The sequence below is a fragment of the Euleptes europaea genome, chromosome 3, assembly GCF_029931775.1.
Source record: "Euleptes europaea isolate rEulEur1 chromosome 3, rEulEur1.hap1, whole genome shotgun sequence".
NCBI classification, from domain to species: Eukaryota; Metazoa; Chordata; class Lepidosauria; order Squamata; family Sphaerodactylidae; genus Euleptes; species Euleptes europaea.
Window position 1 is genome coordinate 45,094,148 of NC_079314.1, and position 26,757 is coordinate 45,120,904.

At 41.8% G+C, this 26,757-nt stretch overlaps 1 protein-coding gene across 2 annotated transcripts in view; it reads left to right on the forward strand.

The window, feature by feature from the left end:
• Nucleotides 1-26,757, forward strand: part of MAGI2 (membrane associated guanylate kinase, WW and PDZ domain containing 2) — a 723,148-nt gene that overhangs the window by 487,393 nt on the left and 208,998 nt on the right. For both annotated transcript variants that reach the window (XM_056845941.1, XM_056845940.1), the window contains one exon: nucleotides 4,243-4,322. In XM_056845941.1, coding sequence (XP_056701919.1) covers nucleotides 4,243-4,322 — 80 coding nt within the window. The remainder of the gene's footprint in view (nucleotides 1-4,242; nucleotides 4,323-26,757) is intronic.

A 26,757-nucleotide genomic window follows, 5' to 3' on the forward strand; every position in this document is an offset into this window, starting at 1 on the left:
TTGGTCCAAAACCTTAAGATTATCTTAAGACAGTCATGTTATCATTTCCAGTAAAGACATGTGGACAAGGCACCTGTTTCTACCACATTTTGTTGCAGTGGGAAGGTGGAGGCTTTAGCTTCCTTTGTGCCCTCAAGGAGTCCAAATGCAACAGGGGTCTCTAAACCATTTTGTTTCCTTCATCTGCCTTACTTGGTGAAATCAGTTGCGATCTAGTTTATGTTGTTATGTACTTATGAGTGTGATGTGAGAGGTTGCCATGCTGAAGTTCTCCTGGAATTACAACATCTCCAGCCTAAAGAAATCAGTTCTCTGGAAGAAAATAAGAGCTTTGGAGGACAGGCACTATGGTTTAATATAGATTCTGAGTGAAATCCCTCTGCCAATTACCGCTTCCACAGGCACACACACACCCAAAATCTCCAGGAATTTCCCTGGCTGAGTTGGCAACCTGCAGGGGCTGTACTTTCACTAATTTCCTCTTGCTTTTTGAACACTCACTATAGCAAAATTTTAGGATGCCTGCTTTATAATAAAGACTTAACTTTTAAATGGCTCCAAAAAGCACAGTATTTTTTTTCCAACCCAGCATCACAGTGGGCAAATCTTTTTTTTTTTTTTGGTGAGGGGAGCCATGTCAATTAAAATGGTATCCACACAATACAAGCGTGGAAGGCAGACAAGGCCTTTGACACTTAGGGTGGGCAGTCTGGAGGAAACTACTTCTGACTTCAAACTGAAGCTCCCTTATGCTCTGCAGGGATCTTTTTCACAAATGAATGAGGGAATTTAGTAATTGGGCACTTGGAGATGATGTCGAGACTTGCTGAGTGTTTTCCTAATGGTGAGGTCAGCTGGATTCTTGGCTGACCGAACAGTAGCCAGCAAGGAAATAACAAGTTAATGGCACTGTAATCATAATTCTTTTTCTGGGTCCTCTTTTGGTACACTTCCAGTCTTTCCTCTCTGCCAGTGATCATTTGCCTTTACTGAAAGCCGGGGATGAGTGGCACAAATGCCTTGAATGAGTGGGGGCTGAGCAGAAGGTGACATTTAGCAAACAACTCTTGGTTTTCCTAGTTTAGAAGGTTGCTGTAATTTAAGCTCCAGGACTGTTAAAGTTTAAAAAGTGCAGTCTGGAAGGTGGGTGCTATGAGTTCAGTGGGGCAGGGGGGAAGCTTAAGGGTCATAATTGCTCACACATCTCCTTACTGCAGACTTTAGCCAAGGCAAAACTATTCACCAGTACTGTGAAATTTTTGTGGCCCGGAACTATTAGTAACTATGGCTGTTAACATATGGCCAGGTTCCCATTTGTTTGTCCCTGTTCTATCTCACATTTTGTAATCCCACGTTCATAAAATTGAACGCATGGGAACAGGGATAAACAAAACCTGACGAAGGGGTGCCTTCCCCGCCAGGAGAAACTACTGCCCAGCCCTGGTGGCAGCAGCAGCAGCTCCTTTCCCCTCCCCGACCATGCGCCCCTCTCTCCCTCTCCCCCTGCTCCCGTGCCTCCCTCCAGCACCAGCCGGGGATTTCAGCCCACCTTACAGAAGCCTGCTGCCCGGAGCCCCACCATCAGAGGTGGAGATGCTGTGGCAGCTTCTTCCGGTGCCAGTGATACACACTTCCAGCCACCTCCACCTGTTGCCTTTGACTTACAACCACCAATGGGTGGTTAGCGGTGGCTGGAGGTGTGCATCGTTGGCACCAGAAGAAGCTGCTGCCACACCTCCACCTCTGATGGTGGGGCTCCGAGCAGCAGGCTTCTGTAAGGTGGGCTAAAAACCCCGGCTGGTGCTGGGGGGAGGTGGAGGAGGGTGTGGGAGCAGGGGGAGAGGGAGAGAGGGGCAGGGGGAGAGGAAAGGAGCTGCTGCTGCTGCTGCCACTGCCAGGGCCAGCCAGTGGCTTCTTCCCATGGGGAGTTGACCCGGATGCCTAAACGGTCTGGGAAGCTCTCGCGGTTGCTGCATGAATTACATTAAAGTTGCAACAAAACAGGAATGGAAAGGCACGGGGAAGTCCTAGAAGTGGGAGAGTCGATCACGCAGGCCGGAGACAGCCATGCATGTTGACTTTGGAAATTCGCTAAATGCCCGGGAGATTCGCCGGACAAAACGGCCATGCATTTTCAGCCTATGTCTTTATTTTTTTATTGAAAATTCCACTTACTTTAAGGCCTCTGTCTGTCTAGTAAACGTTGGGATGTGACGTCACCCCATGGGTCAGGAATGACCCGGTGCTTGCACAGGAGACTACCTTTACCTTTTTAAAGTAGAAATATAGCACAATGAGATAAACTAAACACAAAATCCCAATGAAGCCACAGTATCTAAAACACGAATAAACACTTCATAAAACAGCCATATATATGATATAAGTAAATATATTAACTGTAGGTCTATATGGCCATTTAACAAAATAGATGATAATGTCAGGTTCCCAGGCTTTGTGGACATTGAAACTCTCAAGGGCTTATAAAGTGCCCAGAGAATTATAGAAACCTCAAGGCCACTGACCTAAGCAAGCCCCTGATGCAAGAAAGGTCCGTCTACACACGAGCTTCTCTGACATCAGAACACATAATTCACTCTGCGGGATGTCCCAAACCAAGAATGGAAACATCACAGAAATTGTGCCAGGCAACTGATGCAAGCAAGCCACATTACATGCTACTAAGGGAAATAAACCCCAAAGTCATACTGCCTCTAGAACAAAAGTTCTTTCCAAGCCCAAAGAAACATGCAGCCATTTCTCACTCTGTTCTTTGTGCTCAGCTACACATACATAAATGCAGAATTCACACATGCCGGATAATGCACTTTCAATCCACTTTCAATGCACTTTGCAACTAGATTTTATTGTGTGAAACAGCAAAATCCACTTGCAAACGGCTGTTAAAGTACATTGAAAGTGAATTGAAAGTGCATTATTCAGTATGTGTGAAAGTGCCCCATCTAAACTGTTTCAAATATGAGTGGCCCATTTGTGTATTATTTGCCATTTTCCAATAGATGGATGGCAGAAGGAAAAGAAATTTTGGGATGCGGAATGTGATGGGTAGTACATACACGGACCAGCCATCCACATATAAGGAAAGAAAGACTCCGTGATGGCACAGGCCACCCTTCTCCTCACCAGCACAGTCTTTCCCTCGGCCCCCATACCCACCCCAGCATAGCTGCAAATCAGTAGGAGCGAGAATGCCTTTGCTCTTCTTCTTGATCCTTTACCATCTATGCTGTCGTTTATAACAAATGGCTTACATGCATTTTTTAAATTACTCAGCAAATGTTACATAAATAAAAAGCTTAATAATTCAGCAATAGGACAAAGAAAGCAGCCTCAGAGGGTGTGTTTAATGAATAAAGCATGCATTATATAAGACTGTCATTCTGTATGTGTGTGTGAATGAACAAGGAAGAGTGAGAAAGTATGTGTGTTAGAAAAGCATATATATGGTATGTGTGCATGCGTGGCTAAAAATTTAATTGGCTGTGGGAAAGTGCATGCATTTTTAGAAAGCCTGGTATATATCCATTTCTTTGGGCAACTGTTCTCTTACTGAACAGTTTTGTAGCAGCTCAGAGGCTGTTTCATTGTTGATGCCCGAAAAAGCTATTCTGGGCTTAGCAGAATGGCCACATGATTCATTCAGCTCCAGCAAAATCTACTTTTATCCCAGGAGCTGAATTAGATATGGAATAGATAACAGTTGGTTAATCAAAGTGCCATTAATCATCCTGTTAGGAAACACACGCTGCACTGAGGCACACCACCATTTGCATCCCTTTTCTATAGCGTTTGTCAGCATGGCTGTTCAGGAATAATATCTGTATATTTATATATCATATAAGATTAAAAATAATTTGGCGCTGAAATGCCAGCAAACGGGCAAGGAAGGCTGCTGGCTGTACCCGTTCAGTTGGAGAAGGCTGTAAATTCCTTTTGCTCTGGATGAGTTCTGCATTTTCAATGAGGTTAACTTGGCAACCTTCAAGTTGATTTTAATAAAAATAGCGGCTTTGAGGACAGGGAGCGGAGGCTGCCAAATTTAGAGCTGCCGCACACAATCCTTCTTATACCTCCTTCAGGTCTACTTAGAACCAGTAAGCAAATTAAGTGTATCGATTGCAATTTTGTTTGCTAACCTCCTTTCCCCCCCTCCTCCTCTTCAGGGAAAAAAACTTGATTCTGTGCAGTTATGTGTCTGATGGGGGTGATCTCTTTCCTTTTCAGCCATAACACAAAGACAACATCATGGCTGGATCCACGACTTGCGAAAAAGGCTAAACCTCCCGAAGAGTGCAAAGAAAATGGTAGGCTATTAAGTTTTCGTTACTAATGATGAAAAGCAGGGTGGGGCGGGGGGAAAGCATTTTCTTTGTCTGGTGATTGTTAGGAAAAGAGAATATTTAGAGAACTGGTGTTTAATTGCTACTGTAGTATATTACTTCATCCTTGGCATACGATGGCGAAACAGGAAGATAGCTGCAATATCTTTTTGTATGATTTTCGAAGTTGAGAATAACAAGTGTGCGTCCAGGAGGTAGATGGGGCTCATTTGCAGTGTTTTGATTCTACGACAATCCTCTTTTCCCACCTTGGTCGGCAATGATTTGAAGCTGGTCAGTCTATATAAAATGCAGTGCCTGAGGCAGATGTTACCAGGGCTGGAGTATGAATATTCCAAAGTGCTTTTGTTTTGTAAAGGGACAGTGCTGTGCCAATGAAGCAGTAGCCAATTTAGACAAGTCGATGTTTGAGCAAAAAAGAAAGAAAAGAGGAGGGAAGAGATCACAGAACAGTTACTTGCTTGGTTAAAGGACATTTGTATCATAGTAGATAAATTTACAACAGTAAGCATCTTTTGAAATATTTATCATCTTTCTGATCTGTATATGTGTTGGTATTACCACTGTTAACATACGAATCATACAACCCTGTATATCTTCAGAGGTAATTGTTATTTCTAGAGTTTGCAATAAATATATACATGCAAAATTGGGATACACCAGATCCTTTTCTGAACTGTTACATATGGTTATTGAGATACTTCTGCAGCTGTCTTCTAGAGTTTAGGCTACTGTAAACAGCGTTTTTTCCCTGAGTAATGTTTTTCAATATATATCAGTTTCAATATATGTATCAGTAGTTGTGCTGCATAGTGAATGTACTGTGACCTCAGAATTATACAATCCGTAGGAACCTGAAGATCTAGTGTTACATCCCCCACTCAGCAATTACTCTGGGCTAGAAGAATTCCCAGAAGCCACTCATTCATTCATTCATTCATTCATCCATTCAATCTCTACTTAGTAACATTGGGGAAAGACATTTTCTTGGACAAATATTGTCCAAGACTGAGGATATATTTTTGGCTCTACCTTGTATCCACTGTATTGGGCCCTACCATCTGTAGCTGTAATTGCATATCTGCTCTGTCTTCTTTATGACATTATCTCCTGAGTTTTTTGTACCTTAAGTGGAAAGTTCATTATTATGTGAAATAGTCAATGAATATTAATACTGATGTTGTAGATTTTTTTTTTAAAGGATCTTATAAATCATCTTATACTCTAATAGAAAAGTCGCCAAATCTGAGGATACTTAAATCCAGTGATTGGAGCTGTGAACAGGCAAGACAGATCTTTCAACAAACGTGAAAAGGGACCCAGGTTTGCAGAAAAATGTGAAATCTAAAAACAAACAAACATGGGGGGGAGTGTTAAAAAAACCCCAAAATGATAAACGAAGAGCCCGTAGCTTTAAGCAACAGATTTCCTCAGTGGCTGTTGCTAGGCAACCCTAGTATTCCAGGCTGGGTTTCTGTGAGTAAAAAAGGCAAGAAAAGAGGATGAGGTCCTTTTGAGGCCCTGGTGACTAGGCCTGAGCTAGGTTGCCAGCTCCAGGTTGAAAAATTCCTGGAGATTTTGTGGTGGTGTCTGATGAGGGCAGGGTTTGGTGAGGGAAGATGCCTCAGTTGAATATAATGCCATAGAATCCACCCTCCAAAGCAGTAATTTTCTGTAGGGGGACAGATCTAGGTCATCTGGGAGACCTCCAGGTCCCACCTGGAGCTTGGCAACTCAACGCCTGGCAGTAACCACTAGATGACTTGATATCACCTGAATTGCATGACTAGGCCTGGCTGCTTGCTATTGTTTAACAGCAGCCATGCTATGAAAGGCCCAAGAGGAAGACACAACAAGAGATGAATAGACTCTATAAAGGAAGCCACAGCCCTCAATTTGCAAGGCCAGAGCAAGGCTGTTAAACATAGGACATTTTGAATGACATTTTGAACTAGGGTTGCCAACATCCAAGTGGGGGCTGGGTATCATCTGGAATTAGAACTGCTCTCCAGCTGACCGAGTGCAGTTCCCCTGAAGAAAATGGTTGCTTTGGAGGGTGGAGACTATGGCATTATACCCTGCTAAGGTCACTTCCCTCCTGAAACCTTGCCCTCCCAAGGCTCCCTACCTGGAGCTAGCATACCTAAGGGGAAACTGATATCTGTAGTTTTGAGATCTGTTGCGATTTCAGGAGATCTGCAGGCCCCACCTGGAGATTGGCAATCCTAGAAGGAGGGAAGGAAGCAGGAAAATGGGAGAGGCTATGAATGCTTTCAGGAAAGGGAAGGAGGAAATAGTGGGGAAGGGGGGAATTAGATTAGAAGTCCTTGTGAGTTGTCAGTTGTCATGTATATACAAATAGCGAAGTTGGACAAATCTGAGAATCCTGTAAACCAGTGACTGGAACTGTGAATGGTGAAGATAGATCTTTTTACAAACCTGAAAAGGGCCCTAGGTTTGCAGGAAAAAAATGTGAAATCTAAACAAAAATGCATTGGGGGTTTACATCGGGGCCTATTTTACATCTCGCTTTGACACTACCTTGAGCATAGTAGATGCCACCGACTCTGACTCTGGGAATGTGTAAATCTTCTGCCCAAATGTTGGAAGCAGATTGCATGGTTATATGCAGACTGAAAAGCATTGGCTCATTGACGATCCACTCTGAAAAATACATTTGCCGTGCTCCTTAATGTCCTGTGGGGCAGTGCTGACATAATTAATGTGCTGTGATGGTACATACAGTATGAAGAATAATTTGCGATGTATGACCTTCTGCAGTATACTTCAGGCCACACTTCTGCATAAAGACTGAATATATTTTGAATCCCTGAAGCGATATTTTTCTTAATCAGAAGGAGAGCACAAAGTAGGTACTCTCTAATTCCATTGTTGCTATCCTTAATCCTCCAAAACTTGACTTCTAAATGCCAGGGGTGCCTGATAGGTTTCACAAAGAAGACTTTTATGTTGATGTTCCTGACAGTGTTTCCTACCATCTTGTGGTTTAGTATTCCTTTTTTCCCTGGGATATTTCTTGAAAACCCACTAATGGAACAAGACTGGCATGCTTTATAATGGAATGAACAGATCAAGCTCATAAAATTCATCCAAGACGGGGGGGTGGGGGCGGTTGTCTGTGTATTTTTTTTTTCAAATTTATACTAGAGCATTGTTTGCTATTCATGTGTGTGGTTGTGGATGTGGATGGTAATAATTTCATCTTTGTATATGTATCAATGTTGAGAAAAAAGCCATGAAACAATTTACCAAAGACTATAGAGCACAGTAAATTTCATAAATAGCATTTCTTTAATACTGTGTGGCCATGTTGTCATGGCCAAATATTTTCAAGGGGAAAACTTGCCAACTCTGCGCATAAATATAATACCTGAAAAATAGATTTACATGAACCTATAACTTGTTTCAGATTCTGTGGACTGCCAAAAAAACAAATCAATTATTAGATCAAATCAAGCCTGAACTGACCCTAGAAGCTAAAATGACTAAACTGAGGCTATGGTATTTTGGTCATGTCATGAGACGACAAGAGTCACTGGAAAAGATAGTCATGCTAGGAAAAGTTGAGGGCAGCAGGAAAAGAGGAAGACCCAACAAGAGATGGATTGATTCAATAAAGGAAGCCACAGCCTTCAATTTGCAAGATCTGAGCAAGGCTGTCAAAGTTAGGACATTTTGGAGGACTTTAATTCATAGGGTCACCATGAGTTGGAAGTGACTTGACGGCACTTAACACACACACACACATAACTTGTTTGGGTATGTGGGAGCCTTTAACATTCCAAAAGGCCTTGGAATACTGTGTACAGTTCTGGTCACCACACCTAAAAAAGGATATTACAGAGCTTGAGAAGGTGCAGAAAAGAGCAACCAAAATGATTAGGGGACTAGAGCAACTGTGCTATGGGGAACGGTTAAGACTCTTAGGGCTGTTTAGCTTGGAAAGAAGACGGCTAAAGGGAGACATGATAGAGGTCTGTAAAATTATGCATGGTTTGGACAGAGTGGACAGGGAGATGTTTTTCTCCCTCTCCCATAATACTAGAACACGGGGTCATCTGCTGAAACTGGAGGGTGAGAGATTCAAAACAGATAAAAGGAAGTATTTTTTCACGCAACACATAGTTAAATTGTGGAACTCCCTGCCCCAGGATGTGGTGATGGCTGCCAGCTTGGAGGGCTTTAAGAGGGGAGTGGACATATTCATGGAGGAGAGGGGTGTTCATGGCTATTAGTTAGAATGGATACTGGTCATGCTGCATACCTATTCTCTCTAGTATCAGAGGAGCATGCCTATTATTTTGGGTGCGGTGGAACACAGGCAGGATGGTGCTGCTGCACTCGTCTTGTTAGTGGCTTCCTAGAGGCACCTGGTTGGCCACTGTGTGAACAGACTGCTGGACTTGATGGGCCTTGGTCTGATCCAGCAGGCCTTTCTTATGTTCTTATGTCCCTCCTTCAGTTGTTTTTCTAAAAACCCAGCTTCTATACTAAATGATGTTTGCTTTGTGCTTGTTTTTTTAACATCAATTTTTTTTTGCAATCTGATTTAAGACATCTGGTTTTATAATCAGTTAATATACATTTTGTGAAGTATATAAAAATCTTTTCTGTTTCCCAGAGGTGTGAATTGACTGGCATTATCCTGTATTGTTTTGGTTTCCCCTTCCTATGGCAAACTAGAAGAAAAAAATGTGAATTGTTCCTTTGGAAATTAATGGAACTGAAAAGGATCTTTCCTTTCCTCTATTCTAGATGACAGTAGATAATTCTTCAAACTGAATCTCTCTTCCACACCCAGGATGAATATTTCCCTGACATGACCTGAATAACTTGGTTTTAATCAGCTTACAGCTGTTGATTTTTGTTTGTACACATACAGATATCCATTATCTGTCATTTCAGGCCAACCCCTCCAAGCTCCAACAGATACTCAACAAAACTACTGGGGAGCCTTTCTCTGAACAATTAGCAACAGTGGAGAAATCATCAGTCAACTATTTCAATCTGTTAACAGGATAAAGGAATGACCAAAGAGCATTCCTACCAATAGCATTACAGATCTCAGTAGGATTCTTGATATGAGCCCCTGAAGGGAACAATGGGTAGCAGCAGTACATTATCACTTCCTTCATCCCTTTCTTACCAGGTCCCCTGTACTGGCCCATACTGACTTATTGTCACCCCTTATTAAATTTCATACTTTTGTGTCTGTGGTTATCTGATCTGGATTCATGGTTGGGGCCAGATCTCTAATTCACAAACATTAGAGAGTCTGGCTTCCCAACAAAATCATAGTGCAGGTACTGGCAGATTTCCCTGCTAGTAGAGCCTTTGCTCATAGCTGTTAAACCAGCTACTGAGCTTGTTCTTTGACAGCAGTGGCCCCTTTGGAATCCTGTCCCAAAAGATGTCAAAAAGGCTTCTACTGGGAGCAGATTGGCCATTTAACTTACAAGGAAATTTTCCGATGGGCCAGTGCCCTAGAAGGCCATTGATGGCCAAGCCCCAGCAACTGTGCCAGCGCCTCAGAGGCCACTTGGCTTGGACCCTTCTGTGGTAATATGTCTGCTCACCAATTGTCTCCACTTGCACTGCTGCCATTTTGTGGGATGAAGATAAAGGTGAACCAATGTCCATTGTAGGTGCCATGAGTTCAGAAGCCCCAGAAGTGCTGGCTTCTAGGGCATGCTCAGCTGGGCTTGTTCCAAGGTCATTCTTACTCTCCAGTCTGCTTCTGGCCCTGACAGAAGCCCAATGTCAAAGCCAATGTTAGGGGGTGTTATTCAGATAGGGACTTAATGTACTGACAGTGTAGAGAGTATTATTGACTGATAATACTGTCTGTTGAATTTAAGTTATTTGTCATATTAAGTGTTTATTTACCATTTGGGCAGGCCTTTGTACACTGCCTTGAGTCACTGTGATCGGTGGGAATGGAGGGATATAAATATTTTAATAAATTCCACACATTAGATTGTTCATCACAGACCCCCTTAGTGAGCAATTAGGAATTTGTCTGTGAAGAAGCCCCAGGGTATACTTTTTAAGTAACCCCAAGTAAACTGGGAATGTAATCGATGCTTTCTAACCCTGCAGTTCCAGCAAAACAATCTTTAGCAACCCCTGTTAACAGTTTATTTGGTTTGGTGTAAGCACTTTAATGTCTAATGTTGCATCAGTTGGGTGTTGTTGTTTTACACAATAATTCTGCAGAATAAACTTTCAGACCTTTGTAGTAAAACAAAGAAGTAGAACTTTGCCTCTACGGGCCATCCTAAGCAAAGATGCTAATCTCTTTAAATACAACTCAGTGACCCATGAGTCTGTACATGAGTTCTTTTAGCTAATTGGGATTGTATGGCATTCACAAATTCACGTTTGTTTTGTGATGTGAAAGGCTCACATTTTTGTCAAACCCAGGCGGGAGTTTAGTGAACTGTAGGACATTGCATCTGGGAGTTTCTGAATAATTTATCTGAAGGAATGAGGAACATCATGTGATGCTGTATCAAAGGCAACTGCCAGAGTGAAAGCCAGCTGGGTACAGCAGTTGTATATCAAATAGTTACTGGATTTTGTCTCTCTGGAAAAATCAGAGAACATAATGAGCAAAATTAGAAAACCTAGGCAGTAGCCTGCATGGATAACCATTAGGAAAAGAAAAAAATAATAATTATTAGAGTGAAATTCATTCCCTGTTCTTTCTAAGGCTCCTTCAGTTACTTCACATTTGGTGAGCCAACCAAGCTAGAGAGGCACCCTAGGCAACGTCTTGGGAAGACCAAAAGTCCAGGAACACCTACCTCAGCTAAATATGGTACAAATAAAACTTGAAAGTTTAGCAGCTGCACTGCAGCACCCAGGAAATGTGATTAAGAGCTTCTAATGGTTCTCCCATAGTATAGGATAGGCCTACTGCTGGAGAAAAGTAGTTTAGAAGTTGGCTACCCTCTTCGCACAGGCGGGAAGTTTTGGGGGCGGAGCCTGAGGAGGGCAGGGTTTGGGGAGGGGTGGAACTTCAATGCCATAGAGTCCAATTGCCAAAGTGGCCATTTTCTCCAGGTGAACTGATCTCTATCTGCTGGAGTTCAGTTGTAATAGCAGGAGATCTCCAGCTAGCACCTGAAGGTTGGCAACCCTACTTTGCCACCAGTCACCCAGTCCAGGGTTTGCATACGGAAAGGAGAAGGCCAAACCAGTTCCTCTAATTTTCTCCTGCCGGTTGGTTGTGAATGGGGCAAAGAAGCCTGTCTAGCCAAGTTCTGGCCCAGTGATGACTCTAATGTCAATAGACTATATGAACTTAAATTGCTGGGCTGGGATTCTTTCTGTCAAAAATACTACTCCAGCAGACTACAGACAATAATAAGCAGTACATCCATCTCCTCGCAACTATCCGGTATGACAAATCTGCTCCATTATTTACTTTCCACTCTATCAAACATTTTATGTTGACCAAAACTGAAAACTATATTTGTTTTCCATAGGCAAGCAGCAGGAGAATAGAAATTTGGAAGGATAAACATGTTCTTGCTGTTTATGTCTTAAGCACTGAAAAGGGTCCCTCCTGGTCACAGACAGAAGAGAGGGAAAGTACTTAATATGTTTCTCTCATTCCAGAATAATGGGTGCTATATTTAGCTTTTGACAAACAAATACTATTTTTAAACCAATTCAGCTAAGCTTTTCACAGTATTTCTAGATGAAGGAAAGTGTTCTTTTTCTTTCTCCTGTCATGTTTGAGCTGCACATTTCTGTAAAAGCTGTGGTTGAAAGCTATCTTTTAAAACAGAGTTCTATCTTGGACTGCTTTTATAGACTTTTTGTCAATGATGTATGTCAGACAGGAATCAAGCATGCAGGAGAGGAGAAGGGGTACATTTCACTGAGGTTCAGAGGAACCCGGAATACACTGCAAGATCATTACCATGGCATGGTCTATTTATGACATTTCAGAAGTAACACTTTCTTGTTTTTCTTTCACGCCTGTTGGGATTACATGTGTGATATCTTGACATTTGTTTTCTGCCTAGCTTGTGTTGCTAAATAACTTCAAGTTGTACCATTTTATGACCTCATCCTTTGAGTCTGTCCACCAGCATATGAGAACAGGGATGAGCTGGGAAGGGAGTTACGTGGTGGTGGTTAGGTGGATATCCATGCAAACCAATGGCTAAAAGCTTGCTCTGTAAAAGCCGAGACTTTGTATGCAGTTCTTCTAAAACTGCAGCCGTTTCATGAAAGATTCTGTTTTCTAAGCAATTGCAGCCATATAGATAGCTAGAGCCCATGATCATATTGTTGAAAAGTTCCATGGTCCTAGATCTAGGGGCATCACTACATAGATCCTGACCAGCTCAGCGCTGATGCAAATCAGGGGATATCTGTAAACCTTATAGGATCTGAAAAGTCACTCATCGCCTCCCCCACAAAGATAAAGCTCCTGCTCCAGGTATTTGCAAATGTTCAAATTGTAATATGTTAGTCTGTCATAACAAAATAAAACAAAAATCCAGTGGCACCTCTGATACCAACGTTTATTTTGATATGGGCTTTTGTGATCACAGCCCACTTTGTCAGACAGGGGTGTGTGTGTGTGTGGGGGGGGGATTCCTTTCAGCACAACTATTAAAAATATTTTTCCACGTATTGTCTCCAGGTTACATTTTCATGAAGCATTTTGAACTGTTGGTCTTTTTTCAATGGTGCAATGAAAGCAGGAGGAAAATGGAGTAAAATATATTGCTAGAGTTTTAGTTTTCTGATGTAGGGAACATCTTGCAAGTCATTCCTAGGTCATGCATGGAAAGGGATTGGAAATTATGCACAAAACTGTACACCATGGGTTTTTTTTTTAATCTGCCGATGCATGCATAATAATCACTGGGTGGCTACGTGCAATATATACACAACACTGCATTTTTTAAAATTAATTTACAAAGCATGCATCCTCTGTTGTTTAGGTGATGCATGTATGTCTCACAGTAGAATAATTCCTTCCTCTCAGAGAGATAAGAGGGAATGAGTCTTGTATGGAATCAAATATACAGTACCCAAACTGCAAATCTCATTCTGTCCATAAAAGTGAAAAGGGCAGGGGCCCCAGACTTACCTGGGCCCTGTTGGCAGGCCTGTGGGGGCGAAGATAAAGGTGAAGCTACTAGGGCTGCGCTGCCTCCGATTGCCATCTAACCACTCCCCCCTTCTGGAATGGGCTGTTACTCTTCTTTATTTTTGTAGTCATAGCACATCCCACCTAGCCTACATGACTTCACCACAGTAAGCCTTGCATAGTTTCTAATATGTCTCCCACTCTAGTTTATTTTTACTTCCACAGTCTCCCCCCCCCCCGTGAATTGTTATTCACACTATATTTTACACATTCTAGTTCATCTGCATCAGTCTTTTCCTTTGCTTTCAACATGCGCAAAACATGCTAGCTTCTTCTTTGGTCATTAATTGGATAGTCTTAATCATGGCACATTTACAGCAACACAGCAACAAGTTAACCAGCATGCATGCAACAATACATAGGAATATGAAGCCATGTTTCATTACAGTCTTAAGCAAAATTCTAAGCAATTCCTATATCAGGAAGCCATCCCTACCAGTCAAGGGGCTCTTTTTCTGCAACTTTAGGGGAAATCTTTATTGCATTTTTAGCAGATGGTATTTACTACATGTAAACTCTTCCTTGGACAGCCAACAAGTTATGTAAGGCCATATGGTTCTGTAATGTGATTTGGGATAAACTTTTAATTTATTTTTGCAAAGCTTGCAAAGCATCTACAGGGACCATGTCAAGAGTTTCCATGGCTGATGATATATTAGCGATAGTTAGGGTTGCCAACTTCCAGGTGTGGCCTGGATAGCTCCCAGAATTACAATAGATCTCCTGACTACAGACATCGGTTCCCCTGGAGGAAATGACTGCTTTGCCAGGTGGACTCCTTGGCATTATACCCCGCTGAGGTCCCTCCCTTCCCCAAACCCTGCCCTCCCAAGATCCACCCGCAAAAGCTCCAGGAATTTCCCAACTCAGAGTTGGCATCTGTAGCAACAGGAGCAATTCTGAAAGTCGTAGCCCTGGCAGTAACACACACACAGTGATTTATAGAACCCAGTATTTCTGCCTTGGGTAGGATTCCTTTTTAGGTGGGTAGGAAGCCTGGTGGTGGTAAACAGCATCATGCCAGGTAACACCAGGGGCCAAATATTCTATAGTCCAAGTTCCAATTCAATCATAAGGTAATATTTTGTAAGCCCATTTCCCTCATAGTCAATATATCCAGGAGTCGTTATTTTAGGATACAAATTTGTGGTTCCATTTCAGGTGGATTTCATAATCTGTATCAAGCAATGAAGACTGTTACATATATCGGTAGTATCATCAACTGGTATTGCTAAATCTTAGAAATCTACCTGATTATTCTTCAAGGTGAAATGTTAAAATATGTAGCTCTGTGTCACAGTAAATATATTTTTCTGAGTAAGTGAACTGGAAATAGTTAGAGCTTAGGGTTGCCAGTTCTGGGTTGGGAAATACCTGGAGATTTGGGGAGTGGAGCCTGAGGAGAGTGAAGTTTGGGGAGGGGAGGGACTTGAGTAGGGTATAATGCCATAGAGTTCACTTCCCAAAGAGGCCATTTTCTCCAGGTGAACCGATCTCTGTTGCCTGGAGATCAGTTGTAAGAGTGGTAGATCTCCAGCCACCATCCGGAGGTTGGCAACCCTAATAGAGCTAGATAAATGTTTCACAATGAGAAATACATGCAGTAGGGTTGTCAACCTCCAGGTGGGGCCTGGAGATCTTCCAGAATTACCATTGATGTCCAGATGACAGAGATCAGTTCCTCTGGATAAAATATCTGCCTTGGAGGGTGAATTCTGTGGCATTATACCCCTCTGAGGTCCCTCCCCAAACCCAACCTTCCCAGGCCCCACCCCCAAATCTCCAGGAATTTCCTAACCCAGAGTTGGCAACACTACCATGTTGACATTTTAGGCATAGCTGTAGCTTTTTCTACTAAAGGCATTGCTCTTAAAATATGTTTTCACACACATTCATAATGCAGTCTTGATGCACTATAGGAATCATTTGTGGCTGGATTTCCCACAAGAAAATCCAGTTGCAAACAATTGCTATAGTTCCTCAAGAGTGCGTTATCCAATGTGTGTAAAAGCAGTCACAATTGCATTGTCCAGGTGTGTAATCTTTGTATATGTCATCCTTGTGAAAAAAATGTTTGATGTGTGGCATCTTTGAAATCTAATAGTAAAATACATAACATTCATGTAATAAAAATCAATGAGGTCCCTCCCCAAACCCCACCCTCCCAAGATCTACCCGCAAAAGCTCCAGGAATTTATTTATTGCATTAATAAAAATTTGCAGAGGAACATCTATCAAGTTATACATCATTTCAGTTCAATTTCCATATAAGAACATAAGAAAGGCCACGCTGGATCAGACCAAGGTCCATCAAGTCTAGCAGTCTGTTCACACAGTGGCCAACTAGGTGCCTCTAGGAAGCCCACAAACAAGACAACTGCAGCAGCATTATCCTGCCTGTGTTCCACAGCACCTACTATAACAGGCATGCTCCTCTGATCCCAGAGAGAATATATATCACATTAAAATTAAAGTGAGCAAAAAAAAAAAAACCTCTTTCCATTACACAAAAAAATTAACCTAGGAGGGTTTATAGTAGGATACAACCAGCGTGGCCAGAAGTACGCACAGTAGATGCAGCTTGCTCTGCATCTACCCACAAATCAAGGTGGCTTCTAAGCTACTCTCTAGTCCACTCCAGGCATTCGATTTCTGGCGCTTCTGTCCCACCTACTGGGAAAAATAATCATCTCAGTATGCGCAGCTGGCATTTGATCTGAAAAGGGCAACATATGTATTTTGCACACACTGAAGCCGCAAAATATGCATGTTGCCCTTTTCAGGCCCTATGGTGGCTACATGTAGCACACTTTCATGGTATGCAGAACAGAAACCTGACACTGGGAAAGGGCATCTCTGTTCTTAAAGCTGCACCATTTAGAAGAAAAAGAAGAGTTGGTTTTTATACCCCGATTTTCTCTACATTTAAAGAGTCTCAAAGCAGCTTACAATCTCCTTCTCTTCCTCTCCCCACAACAGACTCCTTGTGAGGTAAGTGGGGCTAAGAGAGTTCAGAGAGAACTGTGATTAGCCCAAGGCCACCCAGCAGGCTTCATGTGTAGGAGTGAGGAAACAAACCAGTTCTCCAGATGAGAGTCCACCACTCTTAACCATTAACACCACTCTGGCTCTCTTTACAATGCCATTGTATGCAGAGGTACTCCATTCTAAGTTTGATTAAATCAACGGGCTTAGACTAGAGTAACTCTGCACAGGATTGCATTGATAGTTGAGTAATCAGTTAGGGCAGTGGTTTGCAGTCACAGAGAGCCACTTTCACAATTACCATCTACCCAAAGAGCCACATTCACTTCCATACATGGCCTGCACATCAGGGAGGCTCATTGCTCTAGGATTGCCAACCACCAGGTGGAGCCTGGAGATCTCCCAGAATTATAACTGATCCCCAGACTACAGAGATCTTTTCCCCTGGAGAAAAAGGCTGCTTTGGAGGGTGGCCCCTATGCATTATATCCTGCTGAGGTTGCTCCTCTCCCCAGGCTTCACCTGCAAATCTCTAGGAATTTTCAGTCCTGAACCCGGTAACCCTACCCATTCCTCTGACTGCAGATGGGAACCACTTGCCAACCACAATCCCCACTGAGTAATGGCTTTGCCTAATTTCCTGACACATGGTGCAGGTGCCACATTGGGGAACAGTGCTCAGAAGATCCACAGGTGGCAATCAAAGAGCGACATTTACTCCTCAGCCACTGAGTATCACTGAATTAGAGAAATGAATTAAACAGGTGCCTCGTTCAATAGGCAGAAGATATTTAAAAGATTTTTAGTGATTTATAAGATAAGCAGCGCCCCCCCCCCCCCCGAAAAGTGGCTGGTTCCATTATAGGCGTTAACCAGATATGATGATCACCCCATCGTATTCTAGCCATAAAATGCAGAGACCACGCAAGCAAGGCAGAGGGGACTTATCCCTCAACATTAATTTGGCTTTGCTATTCAAGATGGGTCTCCCTGCTTTATTAATATTTTACAGGGGAAAATACACATGTTTGAAAGACATGTCTCTGAAATGCTAATGGTGGAACTGGTTTCAAATATCCTGTGGTGGCTGAAGGGTTACACTCTTCTCCATGCCCTGCACAGTCCTGAGGCCAATTGAAGCTGCATTATGAAACCTCTTGTAGTCTGTTTAATAGCATTATAATCTATTTGCTTCATTTATACCCCACCTGACATTTATTATTTTTTTAATATTTATATTATTTCCTGTCAACCAATAACAAATGAAAGGTTAAACGGGTACCAAGGTAAATTAGTCCTGCCCTGCTTTGGGTAGAAACCAAGGTGCCAACTAACAACTGAACAGACGTGCAGGTTTAATGCCTTAAATTACTGCTGACAGTGGTCATTATATTGGAAAATACTAACACTGGCCGTCAATAAATCATTTTTATTTTGGAGACATGAAGGACAGCAGCTTTGTCATGCTGAAACCAAGAAGTTAGACAATTATGTCAATGCACTGATAGCAAGATACTTTTCACACTTTCATTTATTTATATTTTATTTTACTTCATGCATACCCCGCCTTTTTCCCCAGTAAGGACCCAAAACAGCTTACAACAGTCTCTTCTTCATTTTATCCTTACAGGTTAGATAGGGTAGGTTGATAGGTTGTGACTGGCCCAAGGTCACCCAGAAAGCCTCCATGGCACAGTGGGGTCTCAAATCTGGGTCTCTCAGATCCTAATCTAACAACTATATCACACTGGCTCACATCTACCCTGTTGGTATGAAAACAAATGTGATAATATTGTAAAGCCCACAAGTTCCGTTTATGCTGGAGCCAAAAATGGGAAATGAATTCTAGTACTGTTGAGGTCGCTTCAGTTGTTCTGTTTTTCTGCTATGAGCACATCCAGAGTGACAGGGATTAGACAACGACATTATTTAATTATACTAGCAAAGATGGAGCAGTAGTTCTTGCCATTTGGACTGTCTTTCTGAAGCATTTAAATGGTGTAGCCATATGGCAGTTGTGGTGAATTGTCAGATTGGAAGGAAGCCAAATCTGCTTATTAAGCCATCAAGAGGAAGAGATGCTAATGTTCGCTTTCAGAGCATGTGGGAGAGACAGAGTGAAGAGTGGAACCAGAATAAAATGTTTTAGACTCTTCTTTTATGGATTTCTAGCACTATTGCACAAAAACTACTGAGATGTTTGCTGTTTCATCGCCTAGGACTTTAGATCTTGTCCAGCACCACAAGACTTTTTTCAGTGGGGTAATGCATTCCATCCTTGGGAGACTGAAAAGAAATGAATAGGTGCAACATGGATTCAGTGAACTAGAATTAGGCCTGCCAAACACTCAGGTGGAATAAATTAAAAATTAAAAAACTCACTGGCATCATGAGCATGATCTGATGTCACTTCCAGGTTGTACTCGGGGTGGGGGTGGGGGGTGCTGTCAAGTCACAGCTGACCTATGGCAACTCTAGGTGGTGTTTTCAAGGCAAGAGATGTTCAGAGATGGCTTGCCATTGCCTGCCTCCAGATCATTACCCTGGTAGTCCTTGGAGATAGCCCACCCCAATTCTAATCAGGGCCGTCCCTGCTTAGCTTCTGAGATCTGACAAGATCAGGCTATCCTGGGACTATCTGGGTCAGGGCACTGAATAAATACTCTGTGGTAAAACCATGCCAGGCTCAGCCTGGCAACATTAACTAGAATAGACTCTTCATCACGGGGAAATTTATTTCAGAAGACTCTCTCATAGAGGAACTTTTTTGAAGGAGATATGATACAGGTACACTGGTCTTTGATTCTGACTGCCTTTGGAGCCAAGAGGGTTTTCAGAATAATGTTTGTTTTTTTCCCCTTTGGGTCAAGAGACCTTTGTGTTATGCAAAGACTTCAGGTGCATATTTTGTGGCACACTGTCAATTCACAGGCCTCTTGGTAGGGTTGCCAACCTCCAGGTACTAGCTGAAGATCTGCTATTACAACTGATCTCCAGCCGATAGAGATCTGTTCACCTGGAGAAAATGGCCGTTTTGGCAATTGGACTCCCTATGGCACTGAAGTCCCTCCCCTCCCCAAACCCATTAACATATTGTAAGCCAACTTGAACCACAAGGAATGACAGGGTATAATTTCTTAAAGAAAATAATGTATTTAGTTCATATATATATATATATATATATATATATATATATATATATATATATATATATTCCACTTTTGTCCCTTGTGGGGACCCAAAACAGCTTAAATTATTCTCCTTTCTACCACTTTATCCTGAGAACAACAACCTTGTGAGGTTAGGCTGAGAGATTGTTGCACAGCCAGCTTCAAAGTGGAGACCAGTTGCCCTTGTTCTTAGTACAATACTCTAACCACTATACCACACCAGATCTCACTTGTACAACTCAGAGATTTTGTGAGGAGTAACTGATAGGCTTAGTAATTTATGAGCATTCCACCACCATCACTTACATGGTTAAATTTTCTAATTGTTTGAAATGTTTGTGTTGAAAAGTGTTGATAGATTGTAGCTCTCCCTGTTGGACAGGAGGGCAATCTAGACTTTATCATGATCTGCCTTGTATAGGGAGCTGGTGATGCAGCTCCAGCTTATAGATTCAAGAGCCAAGGGAGGGGCCAGAAGATCATTCAAAGTTTCGCTAGCTTTACCAGTGAACTCTAGATCTCTGGGGGATGGCAGCCATAAGTGGCATCCTATTAAGCCACAATTGAAGGGATCCCAGACATCCCTATAACTAGGGTTGCCAACCTTCAAGGGGCACGTGGAGATCTCCCGCTATTGCAAATGATCTCCAGGTGATCAAGATCAGTTCCCCTGGCAAAAATGGCTTCTTTGGAAGGTGGACTTCATGGCATTGTACCCTGCTGAGGTCCCTCCCCTCTCCAAACCCCACCCTTCCAGGCTCCACCCCCCAAATCTCCAGGTATTTCCCAGCCCAAAGCTGGCAACTCTAGCTATAATACAGATCACATCCCCTCTGGCTTCTCCTTTGCTGGAGATGCTCTCAAGTCCCCGGGGGCAGGGACATGGGGGCACTGTCAGGTGATGGCGGTACATCACTTCTTGAGAAAACCCAGAAGTGACATCCTATGGCTCTAGGAATAGCCAGAAACTCTGTGGTAAAAACCATCGATTTTCCAGCAAGTCCTAGAGTGATGAGACATCACTTATGGGTTTTCTCCAGAAGTAACATAACACCCCAATGGGGGCAGCGGACTCCCTGCCCCCAGATCCCATTGCCCACTGCCATTGTAAGCAGTGGCAGGAGAAAAATTAAATAAAGTCTTGGCTACTTACAAGAAGTTTTACCATAGAGTTCCTGTTGATTCATAAAGTAAACGGAAGTGATAAAGGAAGCTGTAGGAATTGTTGGAAGTTCTATGATAAGAACTTCCTGTTTTACCATAGTGTTTCTGGTAATTCCTAGAGGTAATGTTTGTCACTTCTAGATGATGCTGCCTCCCCCCTTGCTTGTTGTCTGGCACTGCCTGGTAACCATATACAATGGCAATTTTTGATTTTTTTTCTCACTTACTGCTGGAGTGCCAGCGGGCAATAGGAGTTGGGGGCAGGAAATCTCCACCTCTAGCAGACATATGGCAAGCCTATTTTTCTATCTATTTCTATTTTTCTATTTCTGTTATTTCTATTTCTATTACCTATTTTTCTACCCATTTTTTACTTGCTCCTAAATACTTTCAAAGCATGCATTTAACAGAGGAACACAAGTTATATGGTGAAGTGTTTTGGGTTTTTTTAAACACATTTCTTAAGAAAAAAAGGTAGGGGAAAGACTGCATGTCGTTTTTCACCGAATTTACTCTTTCACTGAAATGAAATCAGATGAGCAGCTTCACTGAACAAAGGGAAATATATCTTCTCAGGCCTAAGTATACAAATAATACATTGATGACCAGTGATTTATCAAGAAAATGTACTTTGTCACAGGAGCTGCATCTAACAACCTAGTTGAGATACAAAAGAAAGGCAGCATTTGTCACAGACTCTGAAGACAGGCTCATTTGAGCATTAAGCAACAAAACACTAAATAAAGCTCAAACGTTGCTCGGGCCTGTCAAATGCAGTGGCATAGCAGTATGCTGTGTGTTTGATTCAGAAATAGTACTGGAAACATACATTGGGCTCTTCTGCAAACATCAAGCAACCTCCTTCTCCATAATTGGTTTAACTGGATCAAAACTTTGTTCTGTGTTGCATTAACATACTTCTGTGTTGTGCATGGCTATTCGACTTTTGAAACAATGACATGGCAAGTCAAATACCTCTAATGCTCAGTTATGTTTAATAGTTCAATTTGGATACTTCACCTTATAAATATGAACCAAAAGTAAACATGGATAAGAGCATAACAATAATGGAGTTAGCCACACTTGTTATTTAGGGCATTAAAATTGTAGCTCAGTGAGAAAATTAATAATGCATGTTTCCTTGAACTGTTATTTGCCAGACTTCTGCAGTTATTGGCAGTCCCGAAAGATAAATGCTCCAGAAGACCTAAGTGCCAGTTATGAAAGTTTCACACTTATTGCTGACAAAGGTATAGGGACACAGGCAGAGAATATTTCACTGATTTCCTAAAGAATGACAAATTAATTTTGTTCTGCTCGGAGAACATCAAGATGGCTCTAATTTAGGGGATCAGACAGTGCCCATTCTTCACCATTTGTTCTTTCTAGAAACTAGGAATGAGAGCATAGTAGCGCACAGCAAACTAAGGAACTGAGGCTCATTCCCAGTCCTTCAGGAAGAAGGACCATAAATCATGGCATGATGTAAGCTTTAGAGAGCAGTATGAAACAGCCATATATTACAATGCTGTGTACCTGGGAGTGATTCATGTTTGTTTTGAACAAGTCCAATAAGTCTGGAACATCAGCTTCAATAGTAAGAATTAAGAGTGTGTTGAAGAGAGAGAGCAAACTGGATAGAGTTCATGAAGGACTTTTTTTTTACTTTCAACCTAATGCACCAGTTTTGGCTCACTGGAAGTATAGTGGGATTGTATAATATCTTGGGTACTCTTCTCCCTCCCTCCTCTGGTCCATTAGGGATGTGATTTGCATTTATATTGATATATATTCCTTCCTAACGAGAGAGTTCAGAATGGCATGCTGCAGATGTTAACTGCATTTATCAGTTCATGTCCTTTAAAGATCTCACAATTTAAAAAACTCACCAGGTACCCAGGCAAAGGTAAGAGCAGGAAAATAAAAAGAGGAAAGGAAGAAGAGCAAACTTTTAAAAATACTGATAGTACCACAACTGAGTACCCAGTCTCATACGTGAGGAATAATTAGTTCCTGTGAACATGGAGAAAGGGAGGGCTCTTGAGAGAGTGCAAATCCCAACTGTTCCAGGAACAAGAATGTCAACTGTGTCTTCTCCTTAGGGAGCCTCTAGAATTGTTATTAGATTCATGCTCATGCTTGAATAATTTCAAAGCAAGTAGAAATTTTCCCATGGGTCAGACGAGCTGCTGGCCCCAAGGGGCTGCCTTTGCATGTAGCACACAGTTTGCCTGACTTCTGAAAGTCTTTTGGAAATTCTTGTGTGTGTGCAAAATACTGTAAAGTCACAGCAGACGTATGGTGACTCCAAAGGGTTTTTAAGGCAAGTGATTAAGCAGAGGTGGTTTGCCATTGCCTTCCTCTGCAAAGTCTTCCTTGGTGGTCTCCCAAACAAGTACCGACCCTGCTTAGTTTCCGAGATCTGAGGAGATTAGGCTATACTATACCATTCCACACCCCAAACACCCTCTTACCATGCATCAACTTTTTCATTTGATGCAATTAAATTCTTAAAGCATTAACTGGTCTTTAAAGGGATTGAGTGCATCTAGGCAAACAAGAAGTCTGTGGGATTCAAACTTCTGCTTCCTGTGACCTTTTGCAAGCTGCTGTGACTAGAAGAGGAGCTTTGTACAGCCTCTCTGCAGTTACCCAGTTCCCTGTTGCTGGTCCTAATTTCCTTGGGAAATGGGAATCAACCTCTAGGTCTCAAACCACAAGGCAGGTCCTCTTCAGACACTGGCTAGAGGTGACTAACAACATCATAGGCTCTGAGAGCCATTGGGAAAGCAGTAGGTTTGCCAACTTCCAGGTGGAGCCTGGATAAGGTTGCCAACCTCCAGGTGGGACCTAGAAATCTCCCAGAATTGCAATTGATCTCCAGTCTTCAGATATCAGTTATGGCTGCTTCAGAGATTTGGCTGTATGGCATTACAACCTGAGCCCGGCTTTGGCTGGGGAGGGTAGGATAAAAATTTAAAGTAATAAAATAAAATAAATTATACCCTGCTGAGATCTCCCCCTCCCCCCCAAAAAAATCCACCCTCCCGAGACTCCACCCCCAAATCTCTAGGAATTTCCCAGCCTGGAGTTGTGAAGCCTATGCCTGGAGTTTTCTAGAGATTACACCTTATCTCCCAAATACAGAGATCATTTCCCCCTGGAGGAAATGGCAGCTTTGAAGGATGGACTCTACAACAATTGTTTGGATACAAACAATGATAGGTGCTGACCTAGCTGAACACTTGTTTCCAGGTTCAATTCAAGATGATGGTGCTTACCTTTAAAGCTATCACAGCCTGGGATCCACATACTCAAAGGACAGTCTCTGTTTGTATGAACCTGGGTGCCACCTCTATTATTTTATGTTTTTCATCCCTTCCTGCAGGCAGCTGCAACTTCTTTTAGAATTGCAGTTCCCATTTTACATAATCACCTTCCCAAACTGTGCAGAGGGCTCAGGCAAAGCTACAAAAAATGAACTTGATAAAAGGTCCCATGGCACTGCTTGATTGGTTGGGGCACAATAGCAGGCAGAGGCGAATGCAAGCACTATTATTGTATTTAATGTGTTATGATTTTATGTTGTTACCCTACTTGGGGTCCCTGTATTAGGAAGAAAGGCAAGCAAATACATTTCTTAAATAAATATACTTAAGGCTAATGAAACTTAAAATCTTTTATAAATAGGCTTCGTTTCTACTTCTCCTATAGGGAATCCGAAAAAGGTTTGGGGTATTCTGGTTGTAAATCAGTGTGATTAACATGATTGGAATAGTGGAAACCATGTGGTTGTTCAGAACTTGATATTTTCACATGAGCCATTACAAATATAAAAAATATAAATGTTTCACAGCAAGTTAATGATGCCTGATGGAACAATGAGCAGCAGGTGGTTACCTAGCCAGCTAGTTTCAAATCTGAAAGGATGTCATCTTTTAAGGCTGCCAAATCTGGGTTGGAAAATTTCTGGAGATTTGGGGGTAGAGCCTTGGAATGATGGGGTTTAGGGAAGGGAGAGTCCTCAGCAGGGTATAATGCCAGAGAGTCTACCTCCAAGCAGCCATTTGTGCAGAAAAACTGATCGAAGTTGTGTGGAGATATGTTGTAATTCTGGGAGATCTGCAGGACCCACCTGGTGGTTTTATTCAAAAATCACAGATGTAGGCTAATGATTCACTTATATCAATATTTATAAATATAATTTCCTCAGATTGCACTATTGCTTCATAGTTCCTTTTCAATCAACAAAATTAAATGTACAGTATTATACATACAACAAGGCAAAATTCATAAAAAATCAAATTCAACAGAAATTAGCAATTGACTTGTGGTGTCTTTCTTTCATGAATTATGCATACATTGTCCATAAATGTCCTTGAGTCCAGTTGGGTAGAACAGGATTCCGGTATCTTTGCCTGTTTCAATATTTCTTCAGCTACCCTGAAGGACATATATTTATGACGTCTGGATCCTCTCTCAGAACGTCCCTTGTATCCTCAGCATTTGTCTGTAATATCAGAATGCTGGTCTGTTGATAAATTATTTAAATAGAACTATACATTAACATTCTAAGCATTGTAATATTAATTATTTTACACATATATAATATAATTATAATTATACTTACAATCATAAATGAATTTTCATACACAGTGACTTGTGTGGTGTCAACCTGACAAGAATCCTTTCTTTTTTCCAGTCAATTAATTCCATACAGGCAGTATACTTAAATGCTTACTGCATTACTCATTAGGATCGATCCCAGGTGCAGGTGTTAATTTACAAGAAGGAGGTAAGATCATTGGCCATATTTAACCCCTTAGGGGATATGCAGTCAAAGAGTTGCACAAAGCGTGCTTCCTGCTGACTTAAAATTCGTTCTATGTTAGATCTCTGGAACTTCTTAGGTGTTGCTTGCCAAACCGCAAAGAACTGAAAGTCACTATCTGTATGTTTGCACTTCAACCAATGCTCCACTAGGGGCACTTCTAATACTTGATTTTTTATTCTGGATCTGTGCTCCCCAATTCTTAATTTAAGGGGGCGTGTGGTTTTTCCAACATAAATTAATTTGCACGTACAAATGACTAAATAAATAACATTTGCAGAGGAGCAATTTGTAAATTGACGCAGTACATATGTGAAGCCAGTGTCTTCCCTTGTGAAACTCTTTACTGGGAGGGAGAACCGGCAGACTGCGCATGATCCACAGCGATGATGTCCAACAGCCCCTGTGGTGGGAGGTGCTACATTGAGATCTGTATGTATTAGCGCGTCTCTTAAAGAGCCCGTTCTTTTAAAACCAATCAAGGGTGGTATTGTACATCCTGCAATGCTCTGTACTATGTGCCAGTGTTTATAAATGATTTGTTTTATCTTAGTTGCCAAATGTGTAAATTGTAAAGAAGCTGTTAAATTCTGTTTATCACGTTTCTTGCAAGTAAAAAGAGTAGACCTATCTATCCCATCAGCTCGAAGGCGTGCACTATTGATGATATGTGGTGGATAACCTCTGCTCAAAAGGGTGTCTTCCAATTCTGATGCTGCTTTTATATAGTCCTCTGTGCGTGTTGCATTCCTTTTTAACCTTAAAAACTGGCCATAAGGTAAATTGTTCCTCATAAAGGAGGGGTGATGAGACTTATAATGTAACAGAGCTCCCTTATCTGTGGGTTTTTTATAGGGAGCTACCCAAAACATTAACAATTACATCAAGAAATGGTAGACTGTCATGATCAGTCTGAAAATCAAACTGAATATGCTCATTGTATTGGTTAAGCTGTTCCAAAAACACATTACAATTCTCTTGATTGTCAAATAACATGATCAGATCATCCACAAAACGGCGAAAGAATAGAACATGTTTTTTAAATACCTCATT